This window comes from Hippopotamus amphibius, chromosome 2, assembly GCF_030028045.1.
Source record: "Hippopotamus amphibius kiboko isolate mHipAmp2 chromosome 2, mHipAmp2.hap2, whole genome shotgun sequence".
In the NCBI taxonomy this organism is placed as follows: domain Eukaryota; kingdom Metazoa; phylum Chordata; class Mammalia; order Artiodactyla; family Hippopotamidae; genus Hippopotamus; species Hippopotamus amphibius.
Window position 1 is genome coordinate 162,109,661 of NC_080187.1, and position 15,339 is coordinate 162,124,999.

The 15,339-nt window shown below is 42.1% G+C and overlaps 1 protein-coding gene and 1 long non-coding RNA gene across 4 annotated transcripts in view; both read left to right on the plus strand.

Moving 5' to 3' along the window:
• The window catches only part of LOC130845479 (uncharacterized), a 51,776-nt gene extending 39,142 nt beyond the window's left edge, over positions 1–12,634 (plus strand). Inside the window, exons 3-5 of the long non-coding RNA XR_009051409.1 lie at positions 11,039–11,230; positions 12,195–12,273; positions 12,443–12,634. This is a non-coding gene — a long non-coding RNA (uncharacterized LOC130845479). The remainder of the gene's footprint in view (positions 1–11,038; positions 11,231–12,194; positions 12,274–12,442) is intronic.
• A 1,709-nt stretch (positions 12,635–14,343) lies between these two features.
• Positions 14,344–15,339, plus strand: part of SNX6 (sorting nexin 6) — a 59,193-nt gene continuing 58,197 nt past the window's right edge. Inside the window, exons 1-2 of one of the 3 annotated variants that reach the window (XM_057721561.1) lie at positions 14,344–14,429; positions 14,583–14,630. In XM_057721561.1, the coding sequence (XP_057577544.1) occupies positions 14,424–14,429; positions 14,583–14,630 (54 nt within the window). In that variant the 5' untranslated portion in view covers positions 14,344–14,423. The other 2 variants (XM_057721562.1, XM_057721563.1) reach the window with 2 other exon arrangements.

Sequence of the window (15,339 nt, forward strand, 5' to 3'; positions counted from 1 at the left end):
TAGAAATAAGAGAACAATTTTGTGTTGTTTTAAGTGACAAAGTTTGTGGTGATTTGTTACAGAAGTAATGAGAGGGACTTCCCTGACAGCGCAGTGGTTAAGAATCCGCCTGCCAATGCAGGGGACATGGGTTCGATCCCTGGTCCGGGAAGATCCCACATGCTGAGGAGCAACTAAGCCCATGTGCCACAACTACTAAGCCTGAGATCTAGAGCCCACAAGCCACAACTACTGAGCCTGGGTGACACAGCTACTGAAGCCTGTGTGCCTAGAGCCCACGCTCCACAACAAGAGAAGCCACCGCAATGAGAAGCCCCTGCACCACAATGAAGAGTAGCCCATGCATAGCAACAAAGACCCAATACAGTCAAAAATAAATAAAATTAAAAAAAAAAAGTAATGGGAAACTAATGCAATTACATAAGAGGTTTTTCAGGGGCAGACGTGCACACATCATTTTCACTCTTAGCTCATTGAACTTAGTCACACAGCCACTCCTATTTGATGACATCTGGGGAATGTAATCTCCTCAAATGGCCAGGAAAAGAAAGAAAGAGGGTTTGGTGAATATCTGGCCAGTCTCCTCCATAGCCTTTCATGAAAGCTTCCAAACCATGGATCCCAACAGTCAAACTGAATATCTTTTAGTGCCTCAAAAGCACCACATTCCTGGGGCTTCCTAGGTGGTGCAGTGGTTGAGAATCCAGCTGCCAATGCAGGGGACATGGGTTCAATCCCTGCTCCAGGAAGATCCCACATGCCACGGAGCAACTAAACCCGTGCGCCACAACTATTGAGCCTGTGTGTTCTAGAGCCCGTGAGCCACAACTGTTGAGCGCATGTGCTGCAACTACTGAAGCCCATGCACCTGGAGCCCGTGCTAGCAACAAGAGAAGCCACGGCAATGAGGAGCCCGTGCACCGCAATGAAGAGTAGCCCCCACTCATCACGACTAAAGAAAGCCCACACACAGCAAAAAAGACCCAATACAGCAATAAAATAAATAAATTTATTTAAAAAAAAAAAAAAAAAAGCACCACATTCCTGCCCCATGTCAGACCATTACAATTACAATTACTACAGCCTGTCTTGCAGTAAATCCTGTGGCGGGTGATGGTGGTTTTCACCTGAATTTCTGAGACACTCTCATACCAATTTTATACAATGTCTCCATTCAGTTAAAGGCAAGAGGGCAAAAGAAATATCTCTAATGATTTAGAATTTAGTGTAGGCTGCCAAGATGCTGTTTAAAATGAGGATACACATGTTCCAACTCTCCTTTTTAGAAACTGCAAGCAAGCCAGAGGAGATTGTGTAAATAGCAAGGTCAGACAAGGGACTAAAAAATGGGGTTGTAGAATATAAAAGAGTAAATAATTCAGTACCCCTTCTGAATCAACAAGCAGAAAGAAACCTCAAGAGGTCATTTGACCCAACTCTCTGTTTCTGAGAAGGCCCAGATGGAAATCATCCCAGATGGCGTGTGGCTGGGGGTAGAGACAGGAAGATATCATGTATTCTGTTCCAAGATCTTTAAGCATGGAGAAGGTTGTATAGACCTTTTCAAAGTTTTGTCTGAGTCCTCATAGCCGACATACTCAATGCTAATATCTGCTAGGAAGATATTCTTACCCATGGAAGACCTGCTGGCACCCAACTCAGTTGCCTTCTGACTTTGAGGAAGGGCTGAGGGATGGGAAAACTCTGGGCCTCAATCTTATCCCAAGGAAAGCTAAACCTCAAGACTTCTCTCTGCCTGGTGGGGCTGAACTGCTAGGTTAGCAAGGGGGCAGCTCTCTGAGTTCTAAAACCTGAGCAAGAACATCTCCCTACATCAGCGCGTACTCCATGCATCTGAGGCCTCCATTCTCTCCAGACCTGAAGTCTGAAGAGAGGAAATCAAGACCCATGTGACTGTCCATGCCCTCCTCTTCTCTCGCTTACTTTTCTCCCCATCATGGCTAAAAGGGGCTGGTGATACTCTCTCCCTCTCCACTCCAGCCCCATGGCAAGGTCTTAGGAGCAGGCAAGAATGTCTTCTTTCAGGGACTTCCCTGGTGATCCAGTGGTTAAGACTCCATGCTTCCACTGCAGGGGGTGCAGGTTTGGTCCCTGGTCTGGGAACTAAGATCCCACATGCTGCAAGCCATGACCAAAAACATTTTTTTTTTAATTTTTTTAAATTTTTTTATAGTTGTGGCACACGGGCTTAGTTGCTCCATGGCATGTGGAATCTTCCCAGGGCAGGGCTCGAACCCATGTCCCCTGCATTGCCAGGCGGATTCTTTACCACTGCGCCACCTAGGAAGTCCCAAAAAATTTTTTTTTAAAAATCACTTATTTCAGCTGTCATGGGAGCTCTATATTATAACTACTCTACCAGTCGAGGTCCTGCAAACAAGAGCAAGGGACCACTCTTTCTTGCTGTGGGGCAGTAAACCTCTAGTCTCAAACCAGAGATGGAAAGCTAGGGAAGACAACTTAGGGATGTATTTACATTCAGTGTTTTAACATTTGCAAAAATAAGTCCTATTTCACTAAGAAGTAGCAAAGCCAGTACTCAAATGCAGTTCTGTCTGACTCAATTCTTTGCACTTGAAGTCATTCTTTAACTTTTTTGCTCAAGGTCAGCCTTGCTTTATATTCCTCAGCTTTTTTTTACTTTTCTATCTTTTAATTTTATACCTTATGCAGCTATCAGTTAAAAATTCCCACAATGGGAATTCCCTGGTGGCACAGTGATTAAGAATCAACCTGCCAATGCAGGGGACACGGGTTCCATCCTTGATTTGGGAATATCCCACATATTGGGAAGCAACTAAGTCCATGTGCCACAACTACTGAGCCTGCATTCCACAACTACTGAAGCCCGCATGCCTAGAGCCCGTACTCCGCAGCAAGAGAAGCTACTGCACTGAGAAGCCTGTGTACCACAACGAAGAGTAGTCCCAGCTCCTCACAACTAGAGAAAGCCCATGATCAGCAACGAAGACCCAATGCAGCCAATAAATTAATCAATTAATTAATTAAAAATAAATTTAAAAAAATTCCCACAATGTATTTTGGAGACTATTCCATATCTATTTCCCAGCTTTCATTCTCGGCCTTTTGGCTAAGATCAAGTGTATTTCCCAGCTTTCAAATTCCATTTTATTGCAATTTAGTTCAGACTATCTGTTGAGGATCCATTAAGGACTCCTGACTATGCTATTGCCCTGGTGGACTTACTCCAGTCCTCAAGAAGATTTAAATCCTTTGGGACTTCTGCTGGCCTCGGTTCTGCTAGCCCTAGTCCTACCCTTGAACTTTTTCACTTTGTAAATGAACCCTCCTTGAATCTCTTAAGTTGAGTGTGACATCTGTTTCCTATTAGAATGTTGACTGATAGTCAGGAAGTATGTGACTCCACTGCTGGAAACTCAAGTGGCTGATGGCTGGCTGAGTCACGCGCCCTTCCAAAGTGAGAAGTTGTTGCTGCCCTGCTCCGAGGTTACTGTCATTTCCCAGACCCTTTGTGTCAGGAGGGGCCTGACCATGGGCAGAGGAGACGTTCCTGCTGGCAGGCCTGGCCCACTAAAGCTTCCCGCTTGATCCTGGTGTTTTCTCTGCTCTTGTGCAAAGCATTTGAAGTTCCTGGGCAGACATTCCTAACTATTTTGTGCCATGGATACCTACATCCCTTCTTAGAATCTTTTTTCATAAACTTTTCACTTTGGAATAATGTTAATTAATTAATTAATTTTTAAATTTGTTGGCTGCGTTGGGTCTTTGTTGCTGCACGCAGGCTTTCTCTAGTTGCAACAAGTGGGGGCTACTCTTCATCGTGGTGTGCAGGCTTCTCAGTGCAGTGGCTTCTCTTGTTGTGGAGTATGGGCTCTAGGTTCACGGGCCCGAATGTGGCTCGCTGGCTCTAGAGCACAGGCTCAGTCGTTGTGGCGCACGGGCTTAGTTGCTCCATGGCATGTGGGATCTTCCTGGATCAGGGATCGAACCCATGTCCCCTGCATTGGCAGGTGGATTCTTAACCACTGTGCCACCAGGGAAGTCCCTGGAATAATTTTAGATTTACAGAGAAGTTGAAAAGATAGTGTCTTAGTCCATTTGTGCTGCTATAACAAAATATCATAGACTGGGTGGCTTATAAACAACAGAAATTTATCTCTCACAGTTCTGGAGGCTGGGAAGTCCAAGATCAAGGCGCCAGCAGATTCAGTGTTTGGTGAGGGCCCACTTCCTCATACATGGCCATTTTCTTACTGGAACCTCACATGGCAGAAGGAGTGAGGGGTCTCTCTGGGGCCTCTTTTATGAGAGTACTAATCCCATTCATGGGAGGCACTAATCACCTCCCAAAGAAACCACCTCCTAACACTGTCACCTTGAGGGTTAGGATTTCAACATATGAATTTTGGGGGACATAAACATTCAGTCTGTTGCAACAGCAGAATTTCCATTTACTCCCCACTCAGCTTTAATTTCCTCTAACGTTACCATCTTACGTTACTGTGGTACATTTGCTACCAACGTTGGTATAGTATTATTAAGTAAACTCTGGCCTTTATTCAGATTTCACAGTTTTTCCATTAATATCCCTTTTCTGTTCCAGGGTCTAATCCAGGATACCACATTGTCTCTAGTTGTTATGTTGCCTCAGCCTCCTCTGGTCTGTAACAACACCTCAGTCTTTCCTGTTTCTCATGACTTTGAGAGGTACTTTTGAGGTGTTCTGGTCAGGTATTTTGCGGAATTCCAGAGTAATGTTTAGTTGTTGTTGTTGTTGTTGTTTTCTGGTTATGTTAACATACATTTCCCTTTTTTTAAATTTTTTTATTTTTTAATTTTTTAAAAACCTTTATTTATTTATTTATTTATTTATTTATTTATTTATTTATTTATTTATTTATTTTTATTGGCTGCGTTGGGTCTTCCTTGCTGCACACGGGCTTTCTCTAGTTGCAGCGAGCAGGGTCTACTCTTCATTGTGGTGCACCGGCTCCTCATTGCGGTGGTTTCTCTTGTTGCAGAGCACAGGCTCTAGGCATGCAGGCTTCAGTAGTTGCAGCACATGGGCTCAATAGTTGTGGCTCACAGGCTCTAGAGTGCAGGCTTAGTAGTTGTGGCACACAGGCTTAGTCGCTCCACAGCATGTGGGATCTTCCTGGAGCAGGGATCAAACCCATGTCCCCTGCATTGGCAGGAGGATTCTTAACCACTGTGCCATCTAGGAAGTCCCTATTTTTATTTTTTTAAGAACTTTTATTGAGATATAATTGACATACAGTAAACTGCACATATTTAAAGTGTACAATTTGATATTATTCTTATTAGTAATGTATATATGGCAATCCCAATCTCCCAATACATCCCACCCCAAACTGCTCCCCCCCCACTTTCCCCGCTTGGTGTCCATATGTTTGTTCTCTACATCTATGTCTCTATTTCTGCCTTGCAAACTGGTTGATCTGTACCATTTTTCTAGATTTCGCATAGATGTGTTACTATACGATATTTGTTTTTCTCTTTTTGACTTACTTCACTCTGTATGACAGTCTCTAGGTCCATCCATGTCTCTACAAATGTCCCAATTTCGTTCCTTTTTACGGCTGAGTAATATTCCATTGTATATATGCAGAATGTTTTAAATGCATAAAATAGGATTATAAAGAAAACAAATCATATTGAAATATAGCTATTGGAATTTTTAAAAATTGTGATACAATAATATATGTGCTTTTTTATTCACATATTACATAACTAGATCTAGTAACTATCTTTGAAATAGTGGTGAGCATAAACATTATTTCAAGATTCTGTAACAGCTGTAATATAACATGAAAGTATCTGTGAGTTGTCTTGGTGGCAGTCATGTGCACCACTAATGCTACTGTGATTTGTTGCCTACAGTAAAAGCTAGAGAAAATAGAGACATCAATTCTTTCCCATCAAAGTTTACAGATTCTCTGAATTCTGTAGCCTCCATGACTGCTCTAAAAGAGATGGCAAAACCACAAGATGGGAGACCTGAGTTTCTGAATATCTGCATGTAGCCAGGACTCCACTCTCAAACTAGCTCCCCCCACCACCACCACCACCATTGCCAAATACATTTTGCCTAAGTTAGAAGTAAATCATATGGGGTTACACCATTGAGGTTTTAGGTTTATGTATTAAAGCAGTTGGCATTATTGCAACTGATATGGCTCTTAAGCATTAAATTTTATATATATACACATGTAATAACTAACAATACAAAAGTACCTATATTTGTATTAATTGAAAGTTCTTTTTCTTACAAGTAACCAAAAGCTTAACCAAAGAAGGAGAGGTTACTGGAAAAGAGCTGAGATATCTCACTGGATAAAGGAGAAGGTAAACCATCAGGCTTCTTAATGGGCTGGGATCAGAGCAGCTCTAGGAACCTCAGTCGTATTCTGGGATGCTTGCCTCTTATGATAGGCCCTGCCATTGACAAGACTCAGCTTCCAGCTCTGTTGCTGCATGTCTCTGCTGAGATCCTTAGGCAGAGGAATCTGATTGGTCCAGCCAGCTTGAGTCAGATGTCCTTGTCTGGTCCAGCCATCTGTGACCAGGGGTTTACTGCCCATGATTGAAATATGGCTTTGGAGGCCCACTATCTCTTGAGTGGGACAGGTAGTTCTAAGCAAATGGTAACAATGGCATTAAAACAAATAAGACCCTGCTGTGTGCTTTATAAGGGTTATTTTAAATCTCTTTAAACCCTTTGAGATAGGTATGTGCTATTATTCTCATTTTAACGAAGAAGAAACTAAAGAACAAAAAAAGTTTAGAAAAATGTTCGAGGCTCCATGATAATCAAATGGCAAAGCCGAGATTTACACTCAGGCCGTCTAACTCCAGAGTCTACCATACTGTTGCCATATTACATATGAGGAAACAGGCTCAGAAAGACAACTTGACCCACCCATAGTCACGGAATACAGGGCCAAGATTTGAACAGGAGACTGTCCCCAGAGCCCACATCTTTTCCTAACCATTACAGGTGAAGGAGTGGTGGCCATAGAGGAAACCCCTGGGCCCATCTTGAAGGATGCGTAGGGGTGGGAGAGGCAAAGATGAGAGGGAAGTCAATTCAGGCTTTGAGAACAGAGGAGGCCACATAGCAAAATCTGGGCCACTCCACATTCTGGGCCAAAGGTACTCTGATTCTACTGATTACAGCAAGAGGGAAGGTTTAGCACCACAAAGCAAAGGGTTTTCTGGACCTGCCATTTTATTCCCTACTGAATGCAGTGTCCAAATACTACTTCAAACTCACTCCTGAAGTGGAAAACTGTATGTCTGGACACTCTTGAGCCCAGCTGGGGTTGAGCAATAGTACTGAAGAGACAGACAGAAGGAAAGGCAGGGCCTAAGCTGAGCCTTTTTGAGGAATTTCTAGGCCTTCTGCCCTAGGGTTTCCTGATCCCTGAAAGTCCCTTTCTTTGGGACTCCTATGACACAGGTTGAGGCCACTACACAATGGGTTTGACCCTATTAGTCTTTGCTGGAAAAATGGTTCTTGCCCAGGTATTCTGAGATCTTAAACAAAGGGATAGGCTACTCCTAAAAAGACGAAAGCAGTAGGGAAGTAGCAAGTTTTCCAAACAAGGCCTGGGGTTTGTAAACATTAGTCATCCTCCCTTTATGCAAAGATGCAGATATCTTTTCAGTAAAGAATGTGGTGACCTTTTGGAATATCATTCTTAAAAACACTATGTATAAGATCCTAAGAAAAAAGTTCCCCAAAGTCACTTCTTTCTTTCTTCTTTAAATTGAGATAGAATTCACATACCATAAAACTCACCCTTTCAAAGTATATAATTCCGAGGTTTTAATATATTCACCATGTGCAATCATCACCACTATATAATTCTGGAACATTTTTATCACCCTAAGAAGGAAACCACATATATATTAGCAGTCACTCCCTATTTCCCCCACCCCTCAGTTCCTGGCAATCACTATCTACTTTTAGAGATGTATGTGTGTGAAGGGACAATTTTCAATTTATTTTCTGATCTTTCTCCTTAAAAAACAGATCAGTTAATATCTGGCACTTCAATAAATGATGTTGGGAAAACCGAATAGCAACATGCAAAAGAATGAAAGTGGACCACTATTTTATACCATATACAAAAATTAACTTGAATTAAATACTTAAATGTAAGATCTGATACTGTAAAACTCCTAGAAGAAAACATAGACAGTAAGCTTCTTGACATCAGTCTTGGCAATGATTTTTTGGTTCTGATACTGAAAGCAAAGGCAACAAAAGCAAAAAAATGAGTGGGACTAAATCAAAATAAAAAGCTTGTGGGCAGCAAAGGAAACCATCAACAATGAAAAGGCAACCTACTGAATGGAAGAAAATTTTTGTAAATCATATATCGAATAAGGGGTTAATATCCAAAATATATAAAGAAGTCATACAACTTAATGGCAAGAAAACAAACGATTTGATTACGACATGGGCAGAAGATCTGAATAAACATTTTTCCAAAGAAGACTTACGGATGACCAACAGGTACATGAAAAGATGTTCAATATCACTAATCATCAGGGAAATGCAAATTAAAACCACAATATGTCACTTCACACCCATTAGAACGGCTATTATCTAAAAGACAAGAAACAATGTGTTGGCTTATTGGAGAGGATGTAGAAAAAAGAGAACACTTGTGTACTGTTGGTGGGAATGTAAACTGATGCAGCCACTATGGAAAACAACATGGAGGTTCCTCAAAAAATTAAAAATAGAACTACCATATGATCTAGCAATTCCGCCTCTGGGTATTTATCCAAAGGAAACAAAAATACTAACTTGAAAAGGTATATGCAGCCCCCCATTCATTGCATTATACAATAGCCAAGACATGGAAACAACCTCAGTGTCCATTGATGGCTGAATGGATAAAGAAAATGTGATATATACATATACACACACACCACACATTTTTATGTACAAACACACACACAATGGAATATTATTTAGCTATTAAAAAAGAATGAAATCTTGCCACTTGCAACAACATGAATGGACCTGAGAGCATTAGGCTAAGTGAAATAAATCAGACAGAGAAAGACAAATACAGTATGATCTCACTTATATATGAATCTGAAAAAACAAACGACAAAAAAACTGAGCTCATAGATACAGAGAACAGATTGGTAGTTGCCAGAGGCAGACGATGGGGAGCGGTACAGGCTCGAAATGGTGTATGGGGTCAAAAAAGAAAAAAATCTGACAGCTCATTTGTAACAAATACTTTAGAAAGCATGTTTATAGAAACCTGTTAATAGTCCCACAATTTTTTTTTAAGCTGCAGTGCCTCACAAATTTCATCCAGAAGAACTCATCTGGTGTTGAAAAATTATGAAAGCAGTATTTGTCAGCATAGTGAATGTAATTGTCAATGTTAAGGTTAATTATCTGTTAAGTGACCAAAAGAATAAAAGCACCTAGCTCTAAAAAGTTAATGTGATGTGATTAAGAGAAGTCAAGGGGTTTCTCACTCCTGAATTCAGTCTTCAAAAGATGAAAACATATAGTATTGATGACAGTGCACTGTGAGTAGACAGAGTATCTAAAAATGATTTGTAGTTAAGTTTTTGGCTTTTGGACTAATCACTTTTTCTGGAGACAGCTTGAGTCATCAACATTCTTTGCACACAAGGACTGTAAAAAATATTTCAGATTTCAAAATATGGAGAAAAGGGGAAGTGAAAAAGCTTCACACACACACACACACACACACACACACACACACACACAACTGACAAAGGGCCGGAAACCCTAGAGAAGTATAGTAGAATGTCTTATTTTGAGGGTAGAAATTCTTAGCTAGAGGAATAATGGGTTACATGCTGCATAGAGTCCAATAATTTTGTAAAATCTTTAAAATCGTTTTTTCTATGGTCTAAAAAACGCAGCTCCATCTTAGGTTGCACAAAAGGTGTGTGCTTGAAAATCTGAGTAAAAATGTAATTTTTTGAAATTAAATACTTTAGATGTCTGAAAGTTTTCTGATTTTAAAAGAAAATCAGAGTGATCTCTGGATAGAATTCTTCTGACAGGTAATAAATAGTAGGGTTCTTAGCCTGCTCCACTGTACCTAGAATGTAAATTAAGTCATTGCACAACAAATTTTGTTTCAAATAATTGTTTGAAAGATTTGCACTCTTGTTGCTGTTTTTCTGTAGGGCTGAATCCTCAAGTGAAATAATGGAATACGACAAAAGATGAGAGAAAGTATATCTAAATAGGGCTTGGTTTCCCTTCTCTTTAAGCATTTCGCATCTGGGCATAGGGAGTTGGGGAATCTTGAATTTGAGATTTATATTATATTATATTATATTATAATATATCATATTTTCTGACCACTTATGAGTGTCATATTTCAGGTACTTTCTCATATTTCCTTCAGGTGTTATGTCTTGTGCTTCCACTGCAGCTCTGTGACAGAGAAATGAGGTCATCAATCATGAATATCAAACTATAACTTAGAAATAATTTAATGTAATATATGTGCTGCTATTGTTCCAGGCATGGAGCAAAATTAAACTGTTCTCCACATCTCTCCCTTAAGGAACTCATGTTAAGTATAGGCAAAAGAAAGTGTGCTAGACTTTAGTTCACCAATCTTTGGCTTCCAAATAGAATTCTTCCAAATAGAATTAGAGGTAGCAATATGAATCAATCAATCCACATGTGCTCTGGGGTCTGGGCTCTGTAGATATCATGTCGCTTCTTCAGCTGGTCCTCAGACACCATGATCGAGATCAGCTGGTTCACTGTTGGTGCTGATTCCCAGGTCTGAATCCCAGGGGAGTGGGAGCTGATTGTTTCTCTAAGAGTAATTTTCATCTCTGGAACATTAACCTTTCCACCCTCAATCTTCTGAGACATGACTTTTTTTTTTTTTAACCTTCTAGATATGGTGTCTGTATTGCTTGCTTGCTTATTGATTTATTTAAGTAAGGTGTGGTTTGCCGTTTTTTTTTAACTCCTAAATGATAGGGGAAGATCAAGGAGCAATGAGAATGAGAAATTTATTCATCTGATTTGGTCCATTAACGGAAGTCAATAACTTTCAATCAAGAAACTTACTAGAAAAAAAAAATTTGTGGAGATTTATGTAACCTTGGAAGAGGCAGGATCTTTCTTGGCATTATCACTAAAATAGAAGCCTAGAGGAGAAGACTGATGGATGTAAGTACACTAAATTTAAAAACTTGGACATGTCAACATTGTAACCCAAAACTAAAAGGCAAAGTTAACATTAAAATATATCTTTATCATCCTTAATAAAGGGCTTTTACCCTTAATAAAGAGCTTTCAAAAGCAATAGTAAAAATATAGGCTAAGAACAGAAATATGTAATTCACAAGAGAAGAAATAAAAATATCAAATTAATGAACAAACAAAAGTTCAAAGTCACTAGTCTTTCAAGAAACACATGTTAAAACAGTGAGATTTCATTCTTATCTTGTAAATAAATTGTTCAATAAATGTTTTCTTTCATGCCTGCTATGTGGCAGGCACTGTGCTAGATATAGAATGCCCATGTAGGAAGGCAGTATGAGGGACTTTATACAATGTTGGTGGCAATGTAAATTAGTATACCATTTCTAGAGAGTAATTTGGGAATGTGTATTTTAAACTTTTGACTTAATAATCACACATATAAAAAATAATCAGGGATATTTTAAAAGATTTATCTACTAGGATGTGCTTTACACTAATTTTTTTTAAAATAACAAACCGAAGTATAAACAATGTCAATTTCAAACAATGGATATTGGTTAAATACGTTGATATGTACATCTAGTTGATTGAATATTATAGTTATTAAAATTCATGCTGAAGAATAGAAATATACTTAATAATATGATATAATATTAGAAAAAGTCTTGATTAGGTAAATAAAAATGCATGGGAAAACATTTAAAAGGACATTTGCCAAAATATGAAGTGATTATCTCCAAGTAGTGTATTATAAGTGATTCATTTTTTCAGAGCTACCTTTGAAACTAACAGATTTGAGCAGTGTCAGAGAACATGCCTTTGTTGATTGCTTTGTTGACTGCTATTATACAATATTATTTTATTATTATACAATAGCACTTATAGCTTTCTATCCCGCATCCACTTCTCTTTCTCTCCTTCCTGGAAGCTCTAATTTTATTCAGGTACCCACGTTCTTCTAAGAAGTCTTGTGATTTGGGAGGCTAGCCCCAGTCCCCATCCTAGAGGTAATTCCTGATTGGCCTAAGGGTAAGACTCTGACAATCATAGTCATACCCATCCCCTTTATGGGTGGGCATGTGGCCCAATTCTATTTGGGAGATATGAGAGGCCTACAAAAGGGAGGGGTCTTCTGAGCAAATTCTTTTCTGCTTTTGGTTGTTGTTATTCCTTCAGGATGTGAAACCGAAAACTGCCGCAGTCATCTTGGACCATGAAGAGAAGTAGTCTTAGAACGAGGTTGTTACTGAAGATGGCAAAGTGGAGAGTTGGAAGGCATTTAGGTCCTTGATGGCACCATTAAGCTACCGATTATACTACGCCCAGAAACTCCTTATGTCTTCATTTTTTGTTGTGAGATAATAAATTTCTTTACTGCTCGAGTTTATTTGAATTGGTGGTTTCTGTTAACCTTCAACTAAAAGCATCCTAATGATACAGTACACCCTGGAAACAATGGAGTTCAGCAATCTCCTTTAGAGAATTTTGTTGTAGCATAAACTCCCAGGTCAGCAATGTATAGAATGGTAAAAGAGAGATGGAAATAAGAAAAATTATGAGAGTATTGCAAAGGGCCAGAGAAGGGTGGGGGAAGATAAATTAGGAGTTTGGCATTAACATATAAACACTACTATATGTAAAATAGATAAACAACAAGGACCTACTGTATAGCACAGGGAACTATATTCAATATCTTGTAAAAACCTATAATGGAAAAGAATCTGAAAAAGAATATATAGATATAAATATAGATAGAAAGAATAGCTATCTATCTATATATCTGAATCACTTTGCTGTAAACCTGGAACTAACACAGCATTGTAAATTAACTCTACTTCAATTTTTAAAAATCATTTAAAAAAAATGGGCCAGGGACTTCCCTGGTGGTCCAGTGGTTAAGAATCCCTCTTCTAATGCAAGGGACCCCGAGTTCCATCCCTGGTGGTGGAACTAAGATTCCCACATGCAGTGGGGCAGCTAAGCCCCTGGGAGGCAACTACTGAGTCTGCGTGCTCTGGAGGACCCCACCCCCCCACCCCATGACAACTAGAGACAAGCCAGTGAGCAACAAAAGATCCCGCATGACGCAAGGAAGATTCCCCCTGCCTTCCCCCTGCCATAACTAAGACCCAGTTGCAGTTAAGTAAGTAAATATTAAAAACAAAGAAAAAACAAACAAACAAAAAATGGGCCAAACAAGAGATGCTGAGGGTAATTGCTGTGGAAGGGGGTGGGAGGAGGAATGAGACCAATTTAAGAGGTAACGGCAGATAATCAATTATAGAGGTAATAGGATTTGGCTTCTAAATGGTGTAACGAGTGAGGGAGAGGAAGGAAGGACTTGAATGGGACTTTGAGGTTTCTGGCCTGAACATCTCAAGTTGCTTATGCCATTAACTGAATGGAAGCACAGGATTGCTTGTTCGTGTGTGTGCGTGTGTGTGTAATAGAAGGTGGGCAGAGGTAAGGAATGATTTTGCCTTGTTTCAAGTGCCTGTGGACACACGTGCGGTGCTACAGAACTGAACAGAGTAGGTCTGGGGACATGTCTTGGTATAAAGGAAAGGAATACTCTTGTGCTGTGAACAGCTCATTTATACAGTACTCAACCCTTAGCGCCCCAACCCTGAGATAGTTACTACCTCGCCAGCAGTAAAAGCTTGAGTACAACCCCTGACGGATGACTGTGTAAAGGGCCTTGGTTCCCATAACTTCTACGGGCAAAATGTTAACTATGATTACTAATATTAATTGCGATGAATTATCGTGTGGCACCATACAAAGACTAGATGATTTGCCGTGGCTTCGGGAGAGCGCCCGCCTGGCTTTTCGCGGCGGCCCTCAGGGAACGGGAACTGCACAGCTCCCCGGGTGGCCTTTGGCCCTTCCCGAATCAGAGCCGACCAGCCCAGAGCTGACCCCAGACTCGCGAGTCTGGGCCTCCGGGCCCTGCCGGCCTCCCGTGCTGCGACCTGGGGCGGAGGGCACCGCCTTTCTCCTTCCGCTCTCTGGGACCCCGGCCCCCCGCGTCGGGGCGGGCGGGGCGGGGCTGCTTCGAGGCCCCGCCGCCGGCCCCGCCCCGCCTGCCCGCTGCCGCCGGCTCCCTCCGGCCCGCGGTGCGGTGCGCGCCTGCGCTGGCCCTCGCCGCGGAGCAGCCATGATGGTGGGTGTTCGCGACGCCGAGTCCCGGGCGCGCGGTGGGGTCGGCGGGCGCGGGGCGGGCGCGGGGGCCGCGCCGGCCTGGCACTAATGTCTCCCTTTGTGTCTCTCCCACTCCATCCTCTCCCCCGGCGCGCCGGGCCCCGCTACCCCGCAGGAAGGCCTGGACGACGGCCCCGACTTCCTCTCAGAGGAGGACCGCGGAGTAAGTTCTGCCTCCTTCTGGCTCGCGGGACCGTCCCTCCCCGACCTTGGCCCTGGGGTGTGGTACGGGGGGGGGGTCCCCGGCCGCGCGGCACCCCCTCCCCGCCGGCCTCCTTTCGATTTCCTCGCCGCACAGCGCCCCGCCCTCCTGTAGCCCTTCCTCCCTTGGGGCCGTTCGGTTCTGATTTCCCGGGGACCCGTGGCCGCTCTTGTCCCCTGCCCTGGCTCCGACCCTCCCGTGGACCTCCTCCGTCGCCTGGTCCAGGTGCAGGTGGGGGAGTGGAGGTGGAGGCTGGAGCTGGACACCACCCGCCCAGGTTGGGGGCTATGAAAACCCATTGTCAGACCTTCCTGCCGTCACTCTCAATTTCCCCTTGGGGACCTCTCGAACCCGCCCCCGCCCACCCTTCTCTCTCTCTAAAACGTTATAGTACAGGCTTGTTCTAAATTACCCTTTTGCAAAGGATTTTACAGTCGCCGAATCTTAACTCTTCTGCAGTATCCTGCCAGATTTTGCAAAGTGCTGGTAGCCCACAGTACCTTTACTTTTCCAAATGTCCAAAAAGTATATCTTTTGCAGAGGTCCCTTGATGGTGATTTGAGGCAAATTGCATTTCACTTCGGAAAGCGCCTTCAGGGCTATGATTCCTCCCTCCCACTCTCTCCCCGCATTTACCTTGGCCGAAGGGTGGTAATCTGTATAGTGCCTT